The sequence below is a fragment of the Ambystoma mexicanum genome, chromosome 6p (genome assembly GCF_040938575.1).
Source record: "Ambystoma mexicanum isolate Mex_15411 chromosome 6p, UKY_AmexF1_1, whole genome shotgun sequence".
Lineage (NCBI taxonomy): Eukaryota > Metazoa > Chordata > Amphibia > Caudata > Ambystomatidae > Ambystoma > Ambystoma mexicanum.
Genome location: NC_090935.1, coordinates 1440700918 through 1440720116, shown reverse-complemented (window position 1 = coordinate 1440720116; position 19199 = coordinate 1440700918). Strand labels below are relative to the sequence as shown.

General features: G+C 48.1%; 1 protein-coding gene across 1 annotated transcript in view; it reads right to left on the bottom strand.

Annotated features, from left to right (window-relative positions):
• The window catches only part of GTF2E2 (general transcription factor IIE subunit 2), a 648065-nt gene that overhangs the window by 379758 nt on the left and 249108 nt on the right, over positions 1–19199 (bottom strand). The window contains exon 3 of the mRNA XM_069626171.1: positions 546–637. Within this exon, the coding sequence (XP_069482272.1) occupies positions 546–637 (92 nt within the window). The remainder of the gene's footprint in view (positions 1–545; positions 638–19199) is intronic.

Genomic DNA, 19199 nt, shown 5'->3' with positions numbered 1-19199 from the left:
AACAAAACGCATGCTGCTATACATCCAGAGAAAGCCCAGAAAGCACTTCCAGCAGCCTGAAGGAGGGCAAAGACAAAGAACACAGGGTTCAGCCAATATGGCCAAACCAGGGCCTTAGATGCAGCAGCCCATCTTCACATATGTCCTCCAGAGATTCAGATAAGAATCTACTGATCAGAGGAATATACAAGGTCTGTCCTCGAGAAGCATACCCACTCAGAGGATGTTCTAAGTCAGCCCTCCAATCAGACCCAAGGCAGACAGTTTTGGCAGTGATCTAGAAAGCCCTTAATAAAACACCACCCACACAGGATGTGTATTGTCCTTATCTGGGGCAGAAAAACAAGGTAAACCAGTTTAAACCACCTTGGAGGGTGCAGGGCTAGGTCCAGAGCAAGTACACATCAACACAACTGCCATTTCAAACTTGCCTTGTGGTCCACAAACCGGGGGTGGGGACACAAAACAAAATTGCAGTTGGCAGGACTATGGCTAACACAACTGGTGAATTAGACTATTAATATAGTAAAAATGGATGAACGTACCTTCATGTAGTTCACTATCTTAGCAAGAACACCAAACCTATAACCAGAGCTTCCAGAAAGAGCTTTCAAGTTGAATGTTCCATTGTTGGGGTCTGAAAAAAGAAAAACAATCTTTAAAACATTTAAAACATTAGATTGATTTCAGAACAATGACATGAGGAGAAGATCGAGATATGTAGGACATACTTTGCAAGTATGTGCATTTGCACTATGACCGAGTTGCTATACTGTGCATTGCCACAATGTCCCAAAAACCCTTGGACACAATATAGATACAAAAAAGTTGTTTCACAGCCCGCACAAGGCCAAAAACGAATATCATTAATTAGACACATTGTTTATGTCATGATGCCTACTCCCAGGCATCCGGACCAAGCCCATCAGCCCTGGGAGCAGGCATCTAGACATTTAGTAAAACCTCAGCAGCCCCGGCTAGGGGCTATCTGGGTTCAGTCCTGGCGCCTTAGGCGCCAGGTTCATAGTAGGAATCAGTCCTGGCGCCTTAGGCGCCAGGTTCATAGTAGGAATCAGTCCTGGCGCCTAAGGCGCCAGGCTCATAGTCATTACTTACCTCAGGCAGACCACGCTGCAAATGACTCCAATCCAACATGAAGCCTGAAAGGGACTATTTTTCTACAGGGACTACTTTTTACTTGGGTGTGGTTCTAGGGACTTCTTACCTGGGACTACTTTTCAGGCTATTTAAACCACACCCGACCAGCAACACACGCTTCGCGTTATTCTGCATCCAGCAGCGTAACACTCACCGTGCCTGCAGTCTGCATCCAGTCTTCTGCCACACCCACCTCGATTCCGGAGCTCCTAAAACAAAGAGGAAAGAAAGGGACAAGGTTAGAAAAACTTATTTCTATTCCACACCTGATTCTGGATCCATCTGGTCTCCGGACCTGTAAAGAACATCATTTCTGCACGCGCCGCGCTATACTCACCAGTCTTCACAGCATCCTTCGGGTCGGCGCTGTCTCCATCATTTCTTTGCCGAACTTCGGTACCTAGGAGACAAAAGAAAACCACAAGGTGAGCCGTGGGAACCAACAAATATAATTCTTACCACCATAGACTTACCTGATTTACCACCAGAGGCATCCTTTTGTGACTCTCCATATTTTCACGTGCCGCATCTGTAAAGAGAGACAAAACACATTTTCCTCGTACAACATTTACCGGACAGCGTCGGGTAATACAGACTCTTACCTGAGCGCCACCAGCTGCCACAAGAGCATCTTTTCATGAGCCAGCTGAAAGACAAGAAAGGAAGGGGGGGAACAAGAGTGAACATCGGACATATTGAACTCTATGAACTTAATACTTACTGGTCCTCACCAGGATCCTCAGAGTCAATACTCTCCGGAACTCTCCCGAGCATTCAAACCAGTGAAGTAACTGGAATCGACACGCCCCTGCAAATCCACGCAGGATGGAGAGCTCATCTTTCAAGAATATAAGGTGAGATTGCTGTGAGGGCATTTCGGAGGTGATTAGTTGGGGAAGACTGTGGGGGTGCCATCACTTGAATCCACAAGTGGCTAAATCCATCTCTCCACTTGCAGGAGAATATTTCTACGGGTTAAGCAGACAAGATTAGGAGGGCAGATCCAGTCAGTCATCGCTGCACTACGCATCACGTGGGTGGAGACCGCAGCTGTCCGGGTCCGACCGACGCCCCTGTGGGAGCCAGGTGAGCGTTACAGTTTAGGATTTTGAAAAATATCCCACTTTTGATTACAAAGTCATTAACCAATTTCATTGTTGCTATAGAGCATACAACAAACTCAAGAGATGGTGAAAAAAAAAGGGTTTGCATTTAGACTTTCTGGATGTGTCCCAACATTTAAGACCAAATTCTCAAACCGTTATGATTTTGATTTGACGCTGTATAAAAATAGATTAATATAGTAGTCGTTATTCTCAACCTACCAATCCTGGGTTTCCCCTCCCTTATCATCCTTGGTCCCAGTGTAAATGTTTCCCTTCAAGAGGAAAACACCTGCCGTCCCATGATCCCAGCTAAAAAGTCAGCACCCCCACATACCTGTCGGCTAAGCTTTCCACCTGCACCCTCGGGAGAACATGCCAGAAAAACACAGTGGTTGTTTGTGACGCTCAACATACCCCTTGAAACACAATGAACGATGAAGCACCATTGGGGAGATGATAGTAGACAGAAATTAGGAGCCCAGAGAAGAGTCCACCAGCACCAAAGCATGGCAGGAATGATAGTCAGTCTGACCAGGAGGGCATGCGGTCTTCACAACAGAATTGCCAGTATTCTGGTCCCAGCATTGGATGTTCACTGGTCACGCGTTTTTTGGCAAAAACTGTGCAACCTTAAAAAGGAGCTTGAATGCTCCAATTGGCCCTGGCCAGGTTAAAACCATTTCAAGAACAAAACATAGGTTTAACAATTATCTAGAAATGTTTGTGTCATTTAATCATGGAATTAAAATTCCATCCCATGTCCAACTTTGTTAAACTTCTCCTAAATATCATTCTACTAATAAAGCTCAGTTCTTTTTACCTGCCCCTGGGTTCCAAAAATGTAAAATAGCTTCTTCATTAATGCACAACTTTTCAAGTCTTCACGGCAATGTCCAACTAAGGGTGCTGATGGTTCCCCTTCGCTTCAAAATGTTCCTCTATGCTTCGCCTGTGATCCTTCTGTTGGCCAGAGGTATTATCTTTTTTTTCACCTGTACACTTTGTAGGTCTGGTAAGATCTATTTTGCAACAGGGTTGAGCTTAATCGGGTATGGGTAGTATAGCTCAATAGCAACGCGCTCATTTTTGGAAGCGAGATGACGCAGAGCAACATAGGTTCGAATCCCAGGTCTGTGCTTAGGAACCTCTTCGGTATCAAGTGTGTTATAAAACTTCTATTACCGCTATCTTTGGATAGGTTTCTCTGTTCTATAGTCTCCCAGATCCATTATCTAAGAAGGAACTAATTCTCCAGTTCTGAAAGTGAGTTTATTTCTTGATGAACTAAAGTGAATTATGATTTATTCCAAATTGGGGCTATATAACCCTTCATACCCTGTCCCATCACGTACCTCAATACCTTCAACTGGGTCTTTATGAACTACATTTTCGTTTGTTTTCTGTGGTTTGGGGCACATTTGGGGACATTTCGTTATAAAATCCTGGGACGAGTATCATTTCCTCAATCATTCACTGGAGATTCCTAAGATCAATCAGTAATAATGTTGTTAATACTGCTGTTTGGTAATAGCAATTAAAATGTGTCAAGTCCAAACCTCCCCTTATCTCATCAGTAAATTCATGCTCTCCTGGGGGTCTTATCCCAAATAGAAATATTGATTAAACTTTCCAGTGGGCTAGAGAACATCTGCGTTATGCACAGAAGGTAGAGAACAAAAATTAACATCTAGGCAACGTAAATATTTTACCTGTATCCTAGCAATGATTGATCATTTTGGGTTGCACCATTGTTTAAAATCCTTTCTAGTTGGCTTTAGTCTAGTTTAATAATTGTCCCTCAGCAGATCTTCATGACCTTGCGTGATTTTAATACTAAAGTAATGAAAGCTAGGTATGGCCAATTGTATTTTTGCCAGCATTCCAAGCATATTCTATTCAATAAATAAATAACCTGGAGCATTCCATACATACAATAGTAAATCATCTCTATAAAGCAGAAGCTTCACCTTAATGCTCTAAGACCAAAACTCTTCAGATCCCCCATTCCCATATTTTCTGTGACAAAAGCTCCATATAAAGGTCCTCATTATTAGTTTGGTAATGTGGCCAATAACGGTGGTAATGAAGTGGTAACAGAGTTACCAGGGCATTATTGCTACATTACCACATAGCCGAAGTATGGGGTTGGAGGTAAGGTAGAGGAAAAATATCCAGCAGAAGGATGCAGGTAATTCCTCCTCATTACCGCCAAAAGACAGCCAAATTGCTGAAATACCGCTGGCAGTTAGTACTCCAATAAATGGAGACCAACACCGCCTACCACCACTTAATCCGGCGCTAATTCCACCGGACCAAGTAGCGGTCACGGTAAATCTGCTGAAATACCACCAAACGGATTTACCACCAAAATACCACCAAACTTGCAATGAAGCCCATAGTGAGTACAACAGAGGAGAGAGGAGGTACACAGGACCAGTCCCTCTTTTTTTATTGGAAATGACAGATTGCGCCCGATTTATCAGTAGCCTTGCTGAGGGATTCTTGTAAATGGCTCTAAAAGCTCTAGTGAAATTATCAAAATCCATTCTTCTCAAAAACTGCCAGGGCACACTGTTCATTTTTTTTCACAAACGCAAATTAATGAGGAGGTCAGGGGGGAAATTGGACTGTTCCAAAAAGAACAATGATGGATATTGCTAAGTAAGGTCTGATGTGATGAATGGAATTAGTTTTGATTGATGAAAAAAATGAAATGGGGTCGTAACAAAGTACAAAGGAAATAAAACGAGTAGATGTTAGAAGGTTTTTAAAAGATATTGGGTCTACATCGTTTACAGCTATGCGATTCTTTAATTGTAGTGATCACGGCCCACTCCAGTAATGGGGATGATGTTGTTCATTGCCTTTATTCAACAAATGTCATTAGGCATACAGAAAGAAAAAAACAGATACAATATCTACAAACTTAATCATATGAAATCTTATATATAATCAAGCAAAGGTAAAAGTCAACACAACAAACGGCTGCAAGCTTTTCATCGATAATAAATACAAGTATAAAACAGTGCTCTGTTATGAAATTATTCACCTAGGCCATTTCCGTCTCATGAGGTTACATTTAACATTGGATTCCTCTTTAGCCAAGCAATATAAACAAATCTTCCAACAGCATAGACTGTGGCATCATCATAAGTAATTTTTCAGGGGGAGATGGCGTCTGCTGCTGTTCTTATATTCCATACAGTAAGAACCACTGTCTCAGACACAGCCTGTGTTTAGGTGTAACTATAAATGCTGAATTGATGAGGCCACCACCGCCTCTTCCTCTGGTTAGTCTTGAGCAGAGCAAATCACTTTGGGTAAGTATATGAGTCTCTTAAACGCCTCAAGTGCCAAAACGCATGCACATCAAGCAGAATACAAAATGGTGAAATAAAACGAACACCTACCTGTCTCCGCCCCCCCCCCTTTTCTGTCTCTCTACAGATAGCCAATACCTTGTGGATAAGTGAATGACCAAAAATGTTGAACACAACACACTTATGGTGGCATTCTCATGTAAATTAACAGTTTTTAAGGTCCTAAAGAAAGTAGCAACACTTATACCAGCCACTGAAACTGGTCCACCAAATAAAATAGGGGATTCCCAACTAATAACTGGTTACCATTTCTCTAAATAATGTGTATTGTTCGTTTGTGGTTTTACGTTCACGATTTTAGTTAAAAAGCAGGAGAATTAAAGGATTGTATTCCTTCTGCTTATATTCTACATATGGGTACTCACTGTGCTATTTTCCAGATTTCTTGTCTACTGTAGACCCTGTGCTCCGGATAATTTAGTTCTAGCCAAAATAGGGTCAGCCTCTTTTTCTGTCCCCTCACCCTAGACAGGGGGCACACCACCTTGGATACTGTCTTTCACCAAACCTATTAAATCTATCCACTTGCCCACTGGCCTGGGGGTGAGGTGGCATAGTGCAGTTGTACGGTGCAAAATGTCATTTTCTGTTCAGAAATTCCTTCATGTCACTGGACACTAATTGTGTTAAATTGTTAAGTCTCTAATGATGCCGTTCCTATAGAATGACTCGTTCACAAAACATGTTATCACTTTAGGGACTCTTCCCCAGAAAAGTCACCTCAGACCAGTGATAGAAGCATTCAGTCGCCACCACGCTGAACCACAACTCCCTTTGTACGATATTGTACAATTATCTAATGATACGATTCCCTATCCTTACTCATAGCTGGCTAGCCTTTCACCCACCATCGTCTCAGCAGCAGTGAGAATGGGGTCCTCTTGCCATTCTCACCCACCATGAAGACCTCATAAGAATCACAGGCAAGGATTTTGCAATTGTTCCTGCCCGCAGTCCATACAGCCCAGCAGAGGGACATCTTGACAATCTGTTGACAATGACTTTTCTGGCTTGTGTTATATGGCATTTCTGAATTCAGTGAGACTCAATAGGTTTCTGGCAAGACGTGTTGACAGCTTACTTGCTGCACTTGCCATGAGAATGTGCAGCAAGGGCTGTGGTCTAGCTAAAGGGTGAATTCTATGCCCCACAAATTGCCAAAGATGTTCAGAGCCAGATTCAATGAGAGAATCATTTATCTCTGTATCTGTTCTTGAACAGATGCAAATGCAACGGTGTGCGCCCGTCCTTGTTTCACCTGCAAGAGCCCTAACCCTAAAATGAGTGCCTGCTTGATATGCGGAAGTGGCTCAAGATGGATGTGTAAAAAAATGTTCATCGCTTTATGGAAACCTTGTTCCACACCCAATACAAAAGTACCCCCTTTTTAACCAACCTATGCATAGGTTTGCCAATGACGGGTTTGTGCTCTCAGTCATGGTAGAAATGGCAGTCTCCACCTGTTGAGCCTTTACCCGTGTTTCACACGTGTCACTTGTTTACTGTGGGCTGTCTGCATTTTGCCAATATATAGTGTGACTTATTTTTGAAAAAAACGTATTTTTCATCTAGCACTGTATTTGATTGTATATTCATTTCCGCTGCCTTTGAATCTACCCACTCGGCCCTGACAGTTTCTGTGCTGTTTATGCTTGTGGTTTATTTTTGCCACGTGCTTACATGTTCGCCTGTGATTGTATTTCATTACATTGACGTTTCACTGTGCTTAGTTCCAACATTGTCTACTCACTGCATTTTGTTATGCTCTCTATAGTTGCTTGTTTTCTGACAAACTGGGCATTGCCCACCGTTTACCCTGGGTTCCTGCACTATACTAATAGCAAGAGACGAGAAAGGGAGAGAGCATGCGAGAGAGAGCATGCGAAAGACAGAGAGCATGCGAGCGTGAGAGAGACCCTGCCTTGCTATGCAGACCTTTGTTGAGTTCTTGCTGCTGTGTTTAGCCCACTCTGTGTCCCCTAGACTGTGTGGTATGAGGGGTGGGGATTTGGGTTGTGCAAATCTCGTCATGCTCCTGCCCCAGGACTCCATTCCCTCCAGAAACCAGTTCTCTTTGTTAACCCTGTTCCCTACCAGCTTTTACAGCCAGTCCCTTTCCATGTGTTCCCGAGAACCACCTCCCCTTCCCAGTAAAAGCAATCTAACAACCTGGTCTGGGCATTTCCCACCTGTCCTATATCCAGTAGTTTTTATCCCCTTTCCTGTCACCAAACTGTGCATAGAACAGGAACCAGTTCCCATCTGTTCATGGGGGTGTGATGTCATCTTTGATGGCCTGTGTGTTAGTCTTAGCAGTGCACAGTGGTGGCGCGAGTTACGGTTGCTTAGCTTACCATAACTGGCGAATTTCTGGGTTTTTTCGGTTTTACTTGTAACCATAAAGTCCTTTTAACAAAGTTTTCTCAATGAATTTCACAGATTTTTATTAGTCCAACTTAGCCATAACGTCCCTTTAAAAAAGTTTTTTCATTGAATTTCATAGGTTATTAGTGCAACTTGACCATAACGTCCCTTTAACAAAGTTTTTTCAGTGAATTTCATGGGTTTTTACCAGTGCATGCTATTTTCCTACAACTTACTAATATAAAACTTACCCAATATAGCAATATTTGTGTCCAATGTACAAAGTGTCAACTTAAAACTCTGCCATTTCACACCTTCTAGAATCATTTTTAACACTTCTATACACTTTTTGCAATTATTTCAACTCGTTTTGCATCCGTAGATGTCTACGAACATCGGACTTCATTGTGGACCTTCCGGACAGTGCCACATGACCATACGCTGGCGCGCGGCATGATGACATGTCCGAGAACCCGTCCGCACTGCACAATAAGATCCATGCTTCGGTGGAACTGCATTTTCTACTGATCTAGGAACTTTCAACTTCAAAATGTCCATTGCACAGCTCCAACACCTATTCCTACTCATTATGCATTAACAATCTAGTACACAGTACATACTTTTAGCAAAACTGCTATTCATCTTAAAATGGCATCAGCTAATGCCATCCCTTCCTCCCCAACAGCCACCACCACTGCTGTAATCAAGGAGCATGAGAAACACTGCCCCATATCTTAGAAATAACACACGCGCAACATTTTCTCCTGTCCACCTACCCCTCCATATTAGTGTTTGGTGCCTTTTCCCTCATTTCCCTCCCCACCTTTTGTTCTTATTTCTCGTGCCAAAAAAAAAAAAAAATGCATCCAAAAACAACAAAGTAAATTTTCCTTTAGGAACCATCTTTCACAGTTAAAAAATAGAACTAAAAAAACATATAGACTCCATCTACTTTATTTTTCTCAGTAAAGTACATAGACTCCATAAGATTTTCCAACATTTCCATTTTCATTTTGTGTTATGCTAATGGGAATATTGTGGAGTTCATCCTTCGTTCCTGGGACTGGAATGGTGGATAGCGGCCTGGCAGCCCAAGTTACCAGCTCAAGTGAAGCGAAGGAGGATAACGAGGACTCTGGACCATTATCCCCCCCGTTCCAGCCCCTGTAATGGGGGATGAAAGCCTTTAGCACACTAGGATCCCAAAGTGGGAATCCGGGGTGCAAAAAAAGGATTTTTCTTGATGCCTGTGGCGTCCCAGTGTGGGAAGGAATATCCTTTTCCAAGATGGCCACCATGGAAATGGAAGGTGGGGTTCCATACAGGGCCCCTCTTCGCTTTGGATGGCAGCCTGCAGAAGGCAAAAAGAGAACTCTATGACCATATTACCACAAGCACATTTTTCTTCCTTTTCAAATCTATCAGAATTTCGAATAAGGAACAAGTTAATTACCTGTAACTGTTGTTCTCCAGCATGGGTCTGGCATGGATTGACATGCTCATGAATATTCTCCGTCGTCAGGCTGGGAATCCTCCGTAAAGAAAAAAATCAGTTTCAGTTTCAATTCTGAACCGTCTTTCTAATAATAAACCAATCACTGGTCTCTGGGTCATACTGCCCCCAGCCAATGACTGCCCCCTACCCAAGCCCCTCCCCTGGCAGCCATCTTCAGATTTGGGAGCACGTAAAGTGGCAGTAGGACCAAGAGAAGAGCCGCAGAGGGGTTGGAGGGAGGGTTCGCATGTGAATCCATGCCAGACCCATGCTGGAGAACAACAGTTACAGGTAAGTAACTTGTACCTTCTCCAGCATGGGGTCTGGCATGGATTCACATGCTCATGAATAAGAGAATACATAGCAGTACACACATGCACAACCACGGGAGGTGGCAAGGCTCAACATTAAGCATTACAACAACTCAACATTAAGCATCTCTTACCTCCTCACCAGGCTCACCTTCAAGCGAACAGATTGCGCAGCACTACCTGGCCGACTCTGGCCTCCTCCCTGGAATCCCGGTCGATGCAGTAGAATCTCGCGAAGGTGTTTGTCAACCTACACGTAGCAGCCCTGCAGATGTCCAGCCGGGGCACACCAGACCGGAACGCCGTGGTAGCGGCGATCGCTCTGGTTAAATGGGCTCTCAGACGGCTGGGCAACGGTCGGTGTGCCAACCGATGGCAGTGCCTGATGCACCCGGAGAGCCATCTGGAAATGGAAGCCTTCGAGAGGGCCTTCCCTTGGTTCACAGGTCCAAAGTTCACAAACAGCTGTGATGTCTGCCGAAAACTCTTTGTGTTGTTCACGTAGAACTTCAGCGCTCTAGCCACATCCAGCGAGTGCAAAGTCCTCTCAGCCGGCGATGGGAAGAAAACAGGTAACACCAAGGGCTTGTTGAGATGAAGTCCGACGGCACCTTGGGCATGAAGGAGGGGTGCGTCTTCAGCACTACCCTCGTCTCATGGAATGTCAGGTATGGAGGTTTACTGGAGAGGGCCTGGATCTCTCCCACTGGTCGTGCAGAGGTGATGGCCACAAGAAATGCTGTCTTCAACGATAGGAGCTTCAGCGGTGCCGAATACAGGGGCTCGAATGGGGGACCGATTAGCCTGGTCAGCACCACGTTGAGCTCCTACGCCGGGGCTTTCACCGGTGGGAACAAGCAGAACAGTCCTTTCATGAACTCCTTCACCAGGCGATGAGACCACAGAGACGACCGCCCAGAGTTCTGGTGTAGCGGGAGATAGCCGCCAGATGGATTTTGATAGGAGGCGTGAGCCAGCCCTGCCTTGGCCAGCGACAGCAAGTACGGCAGCACTTGAGGGCCCGTGATCCGCAGAGGGTTGATCTTCTGTGCACGGCAAAAGACAGAGAACCTCTTCCATGTGTCCATAGAACTTAAGAGTCGAGGACGCCCTGGCCTTTGCAAGCACCTCCTTGCAGTCCGCCGGAATATCGTACCCTCCGAACTCTAGTGCTGCAGGAGCCAGGCCTGCAGGTTCAGCGATCCCCGGTCGTGATGTAGGATGGCACCTCCTTCCCTGGCGAGACTATCCGCGTCCGTCGGCAGTTTGACTGAGGGGGAAGTTGACATGTCCAGAAGGTCCGGGAACCAGATCTGCCTCGGCCACCCCGGTGCGTCGAGGATCATCCTGCACCGGGAACATCTGAGTTGACTGATGAGTCGCAGCAGCAACGGTGGGAACGCATACAGGAACAGGCCATCCCAGGGGAATGAGAATGCGTCGCCCATGCTCCCCCGGCTGGGGAAACCTGCTGGCGAACCTCCGGCACTTGGTGTTCGTCGCCAATAGATCGATCTGGGGATTGCCCCATCGTCGGAATAGGAGATCCACTTGATCCTGCCGAAGCTCCCCCTCGTGGCAAGAGCGCAGCTCCCTGCTGAGCGAGTCGGCAATGGTGTTCTTTATTCCTGCCAGGTAGAAGGGTACCAGGAACATCCCCTGGGCCCCCGGCCCAGTGCCACAGATCCTGCGCTTCCTTGGATAGGGCTGGGGATCTGTGCCCCCCCCTGCTTCCGGATGTAGAACATCGTGGTGGTGTTGTCGATGAAGACCCTCACCACTTTGCCCTTGAGAGACGGGAGGAAAGACCTGAGGGCCAAGAACACGGCTCGGAGCTCCAGGACGTTGATGTGTAGTGACCTCTCTTCCGGGAGCCAAAGGCCTCTAGCGTTGAGATCTCTGGTGTGCGCTCTCCATCCCTCCAGGGAGGCGTCCGTCATCACCGTTTCCTGATGTTCCGGTGGTCTGGAAGTCCATGCCCGCCTCTAGATGTGCGCAGTTGCCCCACCACTGGATCGCTTGGTGGAAAGTCTTGTTGAGGGAGATCTTGTCTTCGAAGCTGCCCACCGCTTGCATCCAACGGGCGTCGAGGAACTCCTGTAGTGGCCGCATCCACAACCTGCACAGACGCACAAGGTAGATGCATGATGACATGTCGAGCAGGGACTTGATGGACCTCACCCTGGCCACTTCCATGGTCATCAGCCGTTGTACCTTGCCCAGGATGGCCTTCGTCCTCTCCTCCGACAGTGAAGCCAGCCGTGCCACGTGTCGAGTCTGGCTCCCAGGAACAGGGCATCCTGCAACGGTACCAAGTGGGACTTCGCGAAGTTGATCGAGAACCCCAGTTCCGTGAGCAGGCGGCCGGTCTTCGCTATGTGATTGACGGCGAGTTCTCTTGACTTGCTCGGTTGAGCCAATCGTCCAGATAGGGATATACGTGGATCCCTTGCAGGCGCAGCCGCGCAGCCACCGATGCCAGGCACTTGGTGAAGACCCTTTGCGCCAACTTCAACACAAAGGGCAGGGCCTTGAACTGGTAGTGCCGCCCTTGGACTACGAACCGTAGGAACATACGGTGTCCTTTGCGTATGGGGATGTGGAAGTAAGCATCCTCCAAGTCCAGCGACAACAGGAAGTCGCCTTCCTCCAATTGTCGCAGCACGTGCTGAAGGGTGACCATCCTGAACTTCTGGGACTTGATTTATCTGTTGAGGCGGCAAAGGTCTAGGATGGGCTGCCAGCCGGCGGTCTTCTTTCGGACGAGGAAGTACCGCGAGTATACTCCAGAGCCCCAGAGCCTCTTTGGGACGAGTTCTATCGTGCCCTTTTTCAACATTGCTCGTACCTCCAGAAGCAGCTGTGGCATGTGGTTTTCCTTCCTGGCCACGAGTGGCAGACGTGGACACTTTCTTTGGAATTCCAGTGTGTGCCCGTGGGCAGGGCATCTAGCACCCAACGGTCGGTGGAGATGGACTCCCACACGCTGACGAAATTCGCCAGCCGGCCTCCCACTGGGGTGCTCGGGTGGGGGCCCGACGTCACGGCCGGTTCAGTCTTGCTTCGCCGAGGCCTTGCCAGCTTGGCCTCCTTGGCGATGACAACGATGTTCTCCAGGCTTGCTGCGGCCTCTGTAGGCTTCCTGCGAAGAGGAGCGGGCCGCCTGGCGGTACGACACTGAACCGCCACGGAATCCTTTAGAGGCACTTTGAGACTTGCTTCTGGAGGTCCGAAAGGACGGCCGTCTTTGATGGAGAGAACCCAAGGCCCGGGCCGTCTCGGTGTCCGTCTTGATGGCCTGCAGTGACTCCTCCACTGCCTTGCCGAACAGGTTGTTCCCGTTGAAGGGCATGTCCAGTACCCTGGGCTGTACATCCTGAAGGAAGTCATGGCCTTGAGCCAACCGCGCTGGTGAAGGCAAACGATGTTGCCCATCTGGCAAAAGCCGGTGTCGGCGATGTCCGTGGCAACCGTAATGGCGTGGTCCATGCCACCTCGCCTTCCTGTAGGATTTCAAGGGCTTCCGGCCTCTTGTCTGGTAGGAAATCCAGGAGGGGAGCGATCCTGAACCACAGCTCCCTGTCGTAGCGTGCCACGATCGCGAGGGCGCTGGCCGCTTTGATGGTAGTCGCCGCTGACGAGATGACTCGTCATGTAATGACGTCCAGCATATTCCCTTCACCGTCCGGTGGGGAAGTGGAAGTTGATGCCGCTGCCGCCGCCCCTGCCGATTTCGTCTTGGCTGCCGCGGAGACCACTGAATATGGGGACGGCTGAGCTCTGAGGCACACAGGGGCGGAGTCTGGGACCCGGTACTTCTTCTCGTACCGGTCCCTCTTCGCAGGAGCCGTGGACGGATTCTTCAGCAGTAACGGGACTTTGAGGACGCTCTTCCTCTTGGCCTCCCGTTGTTGGTAGAGGAAACCCTCCTTTTTCTGCTCTTTGGGACAAAGCTGGAAAAGCTCAGATAACCTGGCGATAATGGCATGAAAGGAGCCAATTTCGTGGGGGGGTGGGGGACCCGGGCAGGGGGTGATGGGAGATCCGTCCTGTCGTCCGACGTCGCCGTCTCCATTCCCATCTCATCCCTCGGTGGAGGGGATGGAGGTGAAGGCTGAGAGGAGGATGGATTTGCCTCTGCTTGTTCGGTGGGCTCCCCGACGGTCCAGGTGCCGCTGGATCATCCGCTGGGGGTAAGGGCATCCTTGTCCTTATCTCCGTACACAGGGTCTGGATAGCCATCAAGATTGCTCCTGAATTGTCCTGTGGCATAGGCATCGGTTGCGAAGGGAGCGACGGCTGGGGCGCAGCGACATCTGTTTCCTCCGCGGCCTGCTGCTCCTCGTCAGCCCCACAGTTGCTCTCTTCATCCGCCTCGTCGGGATCCCTCCCGTAGGACCTGACTTTCTCGAACTTCTTGTCCAGGATCTTTTTGACGCCAGCCAGCTCATCTTCAGAGGTGGTATCTGTGTCCGTTATGGCTATCGTGCCTCCCCCTCTTTCTGTCCTGGGATTTCACGGGGGTCTTCTCGATAGGTTGAAAAGATGATTTCCCTTTGGGTGGCAGGGAAACTCTAGGCCCAAAAGTCGTCTCCACTGGGGTAGCTTCTACAGGCTTCGCCAGGGTCACCACGACTCCTTCAATCGAGGCCTTCGCCGGGTGAATCAGGGCCTTCACGACCTTGGGCAGATCTGGGGCCTTCACCTTAGGGGGAGGGCCTCTGCCTGGCCCCACCCTCTGCCCTAGGCTTTCTCCGTCAGGATCGACCAGGGCTTCTCTGAAGCTTACCAGGGTTCTCTGACTTCCTTTTCCCCGAGCCAGAGCGTTGGCTCGTGGTTGATGGCGTAGGGGACATCCCGCCCTGCCTGGCAGCCGCGGAGCCTGAACCAACGGCACTCCCGGTGCCTGCGGACTTGCGGTGCTTTGCCTTTTGTTGGGCCCCCGTCGCCAAAGCGCCCTCAAAGGTCTTAGAAGACCGCTCAGATGTCTTCTCACCTGCTGCTGGGCTCTTCCCCTCCAGCCAGTTAGTGAGTCGAGTCTGGCGGTCCAAGGCAGTAGAGGCACCGGGAGTGCTCATCCTCCTTAAAGACATTCTGTAATCCACATCCAGGGAAGATCCTAAACAGCTTGGATCCAACAGGCGTCGTGTCTCCTTTATCCTGGGCCATGTCCACGCGGGGTAGGCCTCAAAGATCTTCCGGAATCCTCCAAGAAGAGAAATTCGACCAAAATTTGCCCTTGAGGGGCGTAGAAAAATTCCAAAACGGGTCCCTGTTGATCGGAAGAAGAATCGGTGGAGCTTGAGGCTTGAATTGACCGAAAATTAAGAGTAAACTCTAAGAAAAAAGCAAAACGCAGTAAAAGATCAAGAGCTATAGCACGAGGACTCCCAACACTTCAACGTGCAGTAAAAATCTGAAGATGGCTGCCAGAGGAGGGGCTTAGGTAGAGGGCAGTATGACCCAGAGACCAGTTATTGGTTATTAGTAGAAAGACAGTTCAGAAACAAAACTGAAACTGATTTTTTCCTTTACCGAGGATTCCCAGCCTGACGACGGGGAATATTCATGAGCATGTGAATCCATGCCAGACCCCATGCTGGCGAACTTTACCACATGGCCAGTCCCAGGTGGACATGGCCACTTTAACCCCATGTTTTGTTCCTCGTGGTCATGGCCAGCAGCCAGATTGTCCGGATCATGACCTTATTCGATGACCCGCACAATCTGGCCACTGCACATGGCCACAGGCTACACCTCAGTCACCAAAGGGATATCACTATTTTTTGTACCTACATTATGACACTTGTCAAAAAATAAAACACGGGAACATTTGCAAAACCATGCTTTCAGGTTCTTCTCAATGCTCCTTACACAAGTTTGCTGGAACTCAACCCATGTTTTATTTTTTCTAAAGTGTCAAATGTATGCACATACAATCGTCATAATCCATTCAGACTTTACGGAAACTTGTATATTTAAATCTATAATCGTTTTGCAAACCTTTGTGTATATTTGTCAAATGGCACCTCATTTATAAGCCTTTACAATATTTTGGGACCCCCTGACCCCCACTCACATTTTTTCCCCTCTTGACAGAATCCTACCAACCTTTGCAAACACATTCGGGATCAGGTTGGGAATATAGTTGCAAAATGTCATGCAGTTTCATTTAGTGGCGCCAAAGTTATAAGCCATCCAAGAACTGCTTTTCACCAATCCTGTAATGCAGATGTGTCCGCAAACTTAACAGGATTGTTCGCGAACATCTGAACTGTTTGCAGACTTTTACAGCGAAAAACACCTGTTTATTTGCTTCTTGCAGCCATATTCCATCCCATCCTCATCACCCCTCACCACACCAGTGTAACGCTCACCTGATTCCCACGGAGGCGCTGATCTGGGCAGGAAGGTGTCTGTGACTCGAAAGGTGATGTGCAGAACCCGATGGGCTTCTGGGGTCGAACCTCTTCGCACTGTGTGTCGAACTCGTAGGGTGAGGTTTCTGCAGGTGAAAGAATATGGGGGTTAATGGTCTGGGTTGTTCAATGTCCCTCTTCCTCTCTATCCCTCTCCGTAGAGCCCCCAGGTCAACGTGCTCACCTTAGATAGGTGAATGCTGGGCTCTCCATCTGCGTCTGGTGCAGGGCGCTGTTGCCAGTTCCTTCACTGGTAAAACATAGGCCTCTTGGACTCAGAAGACCGTTACCGTCGTTAACTGCACGAGCGGTGAGTTTCCAGACACCTTTTTAGTCTTTATAGTCTTTAGGTGCAAGGCACGTTAACATTGAACAGGACTTCGTATAATGCTTTTCTCCCTTTTGTCTTGCAGGACTCTTGAGGAAGATGGAGTGAAGCGCCTGGAAATGCGTGAGTAAATGCAAGCGCTCTAATTGTCTTTTCCCTTGCAGCGTAGTTCGTGCTGAAGAGACGCCGGAGTATTGCAGGCGTTCTATTGCGAAGAGCGCGATGGGCGTAAGTAAATACCTGTCTAATGTCTCTTCTTTTGTCTTTCAGAAGTTGGTTTGCAGCGCCAGGTCCGCGGAATGTCCGTAAGTAGATCCAATGCTTTTATCTCCGCAGGCGGCGATGCAGTGTGAAGAAATCCAGAATTCACGGAGTGCCGGTAAGTAGTGACAATGCTTTTGTCTTCGCAGGCGGAGGTGCAGCGTGCCGAAAATGACCGCAGCCGATGGATCAGGTGAGTAGCACTGCGAGTTAAGGCTGCCTTGCTAACCCTGCTGTTTCTTGTCTCTGCAGGTGCTGCTGTCGACTGGATGCAGGAATGGTGAGTATGCTTCTTGCAGATTCAGGATGCAGGAATGGTGAGTATGATTCTTGCAGATTCAGGATCGTAAGAAGAAAGGCTGGAACAGACTCGGTGAGCGTTCTGCTGCAGATGCAGAATAACGCGAAGCACGTTTCATCTATCGAAGACTTGTCACAAGCCACGGGTGGAGGTATGGTGGAAGGAGTTACAGAAATGGGCAGAGGCAGAAACAATAGTATGGCAAGAGTCGAATGCTGTAGAGGGGGAAGAAGAGATAGGGACCCTGATGGCATGGAAATCACTAATAGCTGAATTGTTTGGAGCAATACAAGATCTAACCGAATCTACAGGAAGCGAGACCCAGCCGCATACGGCGGACACAGAGAACGATGAACAGACAGGCTCATGAAGGGGGGTGTGAAGGGGGGAAGCAGTGGCCAAGATTAAGAATTAATACGATTATATTGTTGTAAAATGCACTGCGTGTTTGGTTGTATTTTGGTTTTGTTTTGTTTGATTAAAATCAATAAAAAAATAAAAAATAAAAAAAGCACGTTTCATCTATCGGGTGTAGTTTAAATAGCCTTGGAGTGATGAGGCGTCTTCCTCCACGGCCCCGCCTAGGTAAGAAAAGAGTTCCAGTTCCAGAAGCTTTCCAGTGCTGAATCCAGGGAGTGGAGCTTGCCCCACCCAGGTAAGAAAGTAGTTCCTGTTCACAGAGGGCTTCTAAGTGGCTGGTAAGTAAGCAGCATGGTCTGCTGCAGGTAAGTCCACCCAAGCATCTGCACACATATTATGAGCCCGGCGCTTCCAGTGCCGGGACCGATGATTCTGATGAGCCTGGTGCCACCGGCGCCAGGACAAGGTCCAAAAGGTCCCCGTGGGGACCGGCTGGTGCCTAGGATTAGGGTTAGGGGCCTGCTTCCAAGGACGTTGGGCTGGTCCTGGCTCCTTGGAAGCAGTGATCATGACAGTACCCCCCCTCAAGGCCCCTCCTAAGCGTGTCTTCTGCGGGGGTTTTGGCTTGTCGGGGTGATTCAGATGGAATCTCTTGACCAGACGAGGTGCGTGGACATATTCTGAGGGTTCCCAAGACCTTTCCTGGGGGCCGTATCCTTTCCAATCAACCAGATAATATAACTTAGATTTGGAGATCTTGGAGTCTAGAATGTTCTTTACTTCGAATTCGAGTTCTCCGTCCACCAAAACAGGTTCTGGGAGTTCAGTCAATCGGGTTTCTGGTTGTACTGGTTTTAATAAGGAGACATGGAATACTGGATGTATTTTCATATGCGCAGGTAATTCCAATTTGACCGCCACCGGATTAACTATGGTAGAGATGGGGTAAGGTCCAAGGTATCTTGGGTTGAAGGTGCGGGGTCCTTTTAGAGGCAGGTGCTTAGTGGATAACCAGACCTGATCTCCTACTGCGTAGTGAGGGGCCTCTTTACGGTGTCGATCTGCTCCCTTTTTAACTTGAGCTTTAGGTCTTTGCAGATGGGCAGTGGCTTCTTTAAAAGCACAGGTAATCTCAGAGTGCAAATGATCCACAGCAGGTGTTTCGAATTCTTGGGGAGGGTCCAGATTAGAGGTTCTAGGATGATGTCCGTATAATAGGAAGAAGGGAGTCTTCCCGGTTCCAGAATGAGTCGAATTGTTGCAAGCGTATTCCGCGATCCAAAGAATATCCTTCCAAGGGTTTTCAGTTTGTTGGAGCATGCAACGCAGATATTGCTCTAGAGTCTGATTTGTCCTCTCGGTTTGTCCGTCAGTTTGGGGATGGTGACTGGTTGAAAGTCTTACATCAATTTGGGCTAGACGACAGCAACTTCGCCAAAAGTGGGAGATGAATTGACTTCCCCTATCGGAGATTAAAACCGAGGGAAAACCGTGTAACCGAACGATGTTTTGTAAGAATTCTCGGGCCAATACCGAAGCTGAAGGTAGGCCCTTCAGGGGAATGAAGTGAGCCATCTTGGAGAATAGATCCACGACTACTAAAATGGTATTATACCCTGAGCATGGAGGTAAGTCCGTGATGAAATCCATGGACAGGGTATGCCATGGACAGGGAGGAATATCCAGAGGGTGTAAAAGGCCGGCTGGTTTCTCCTT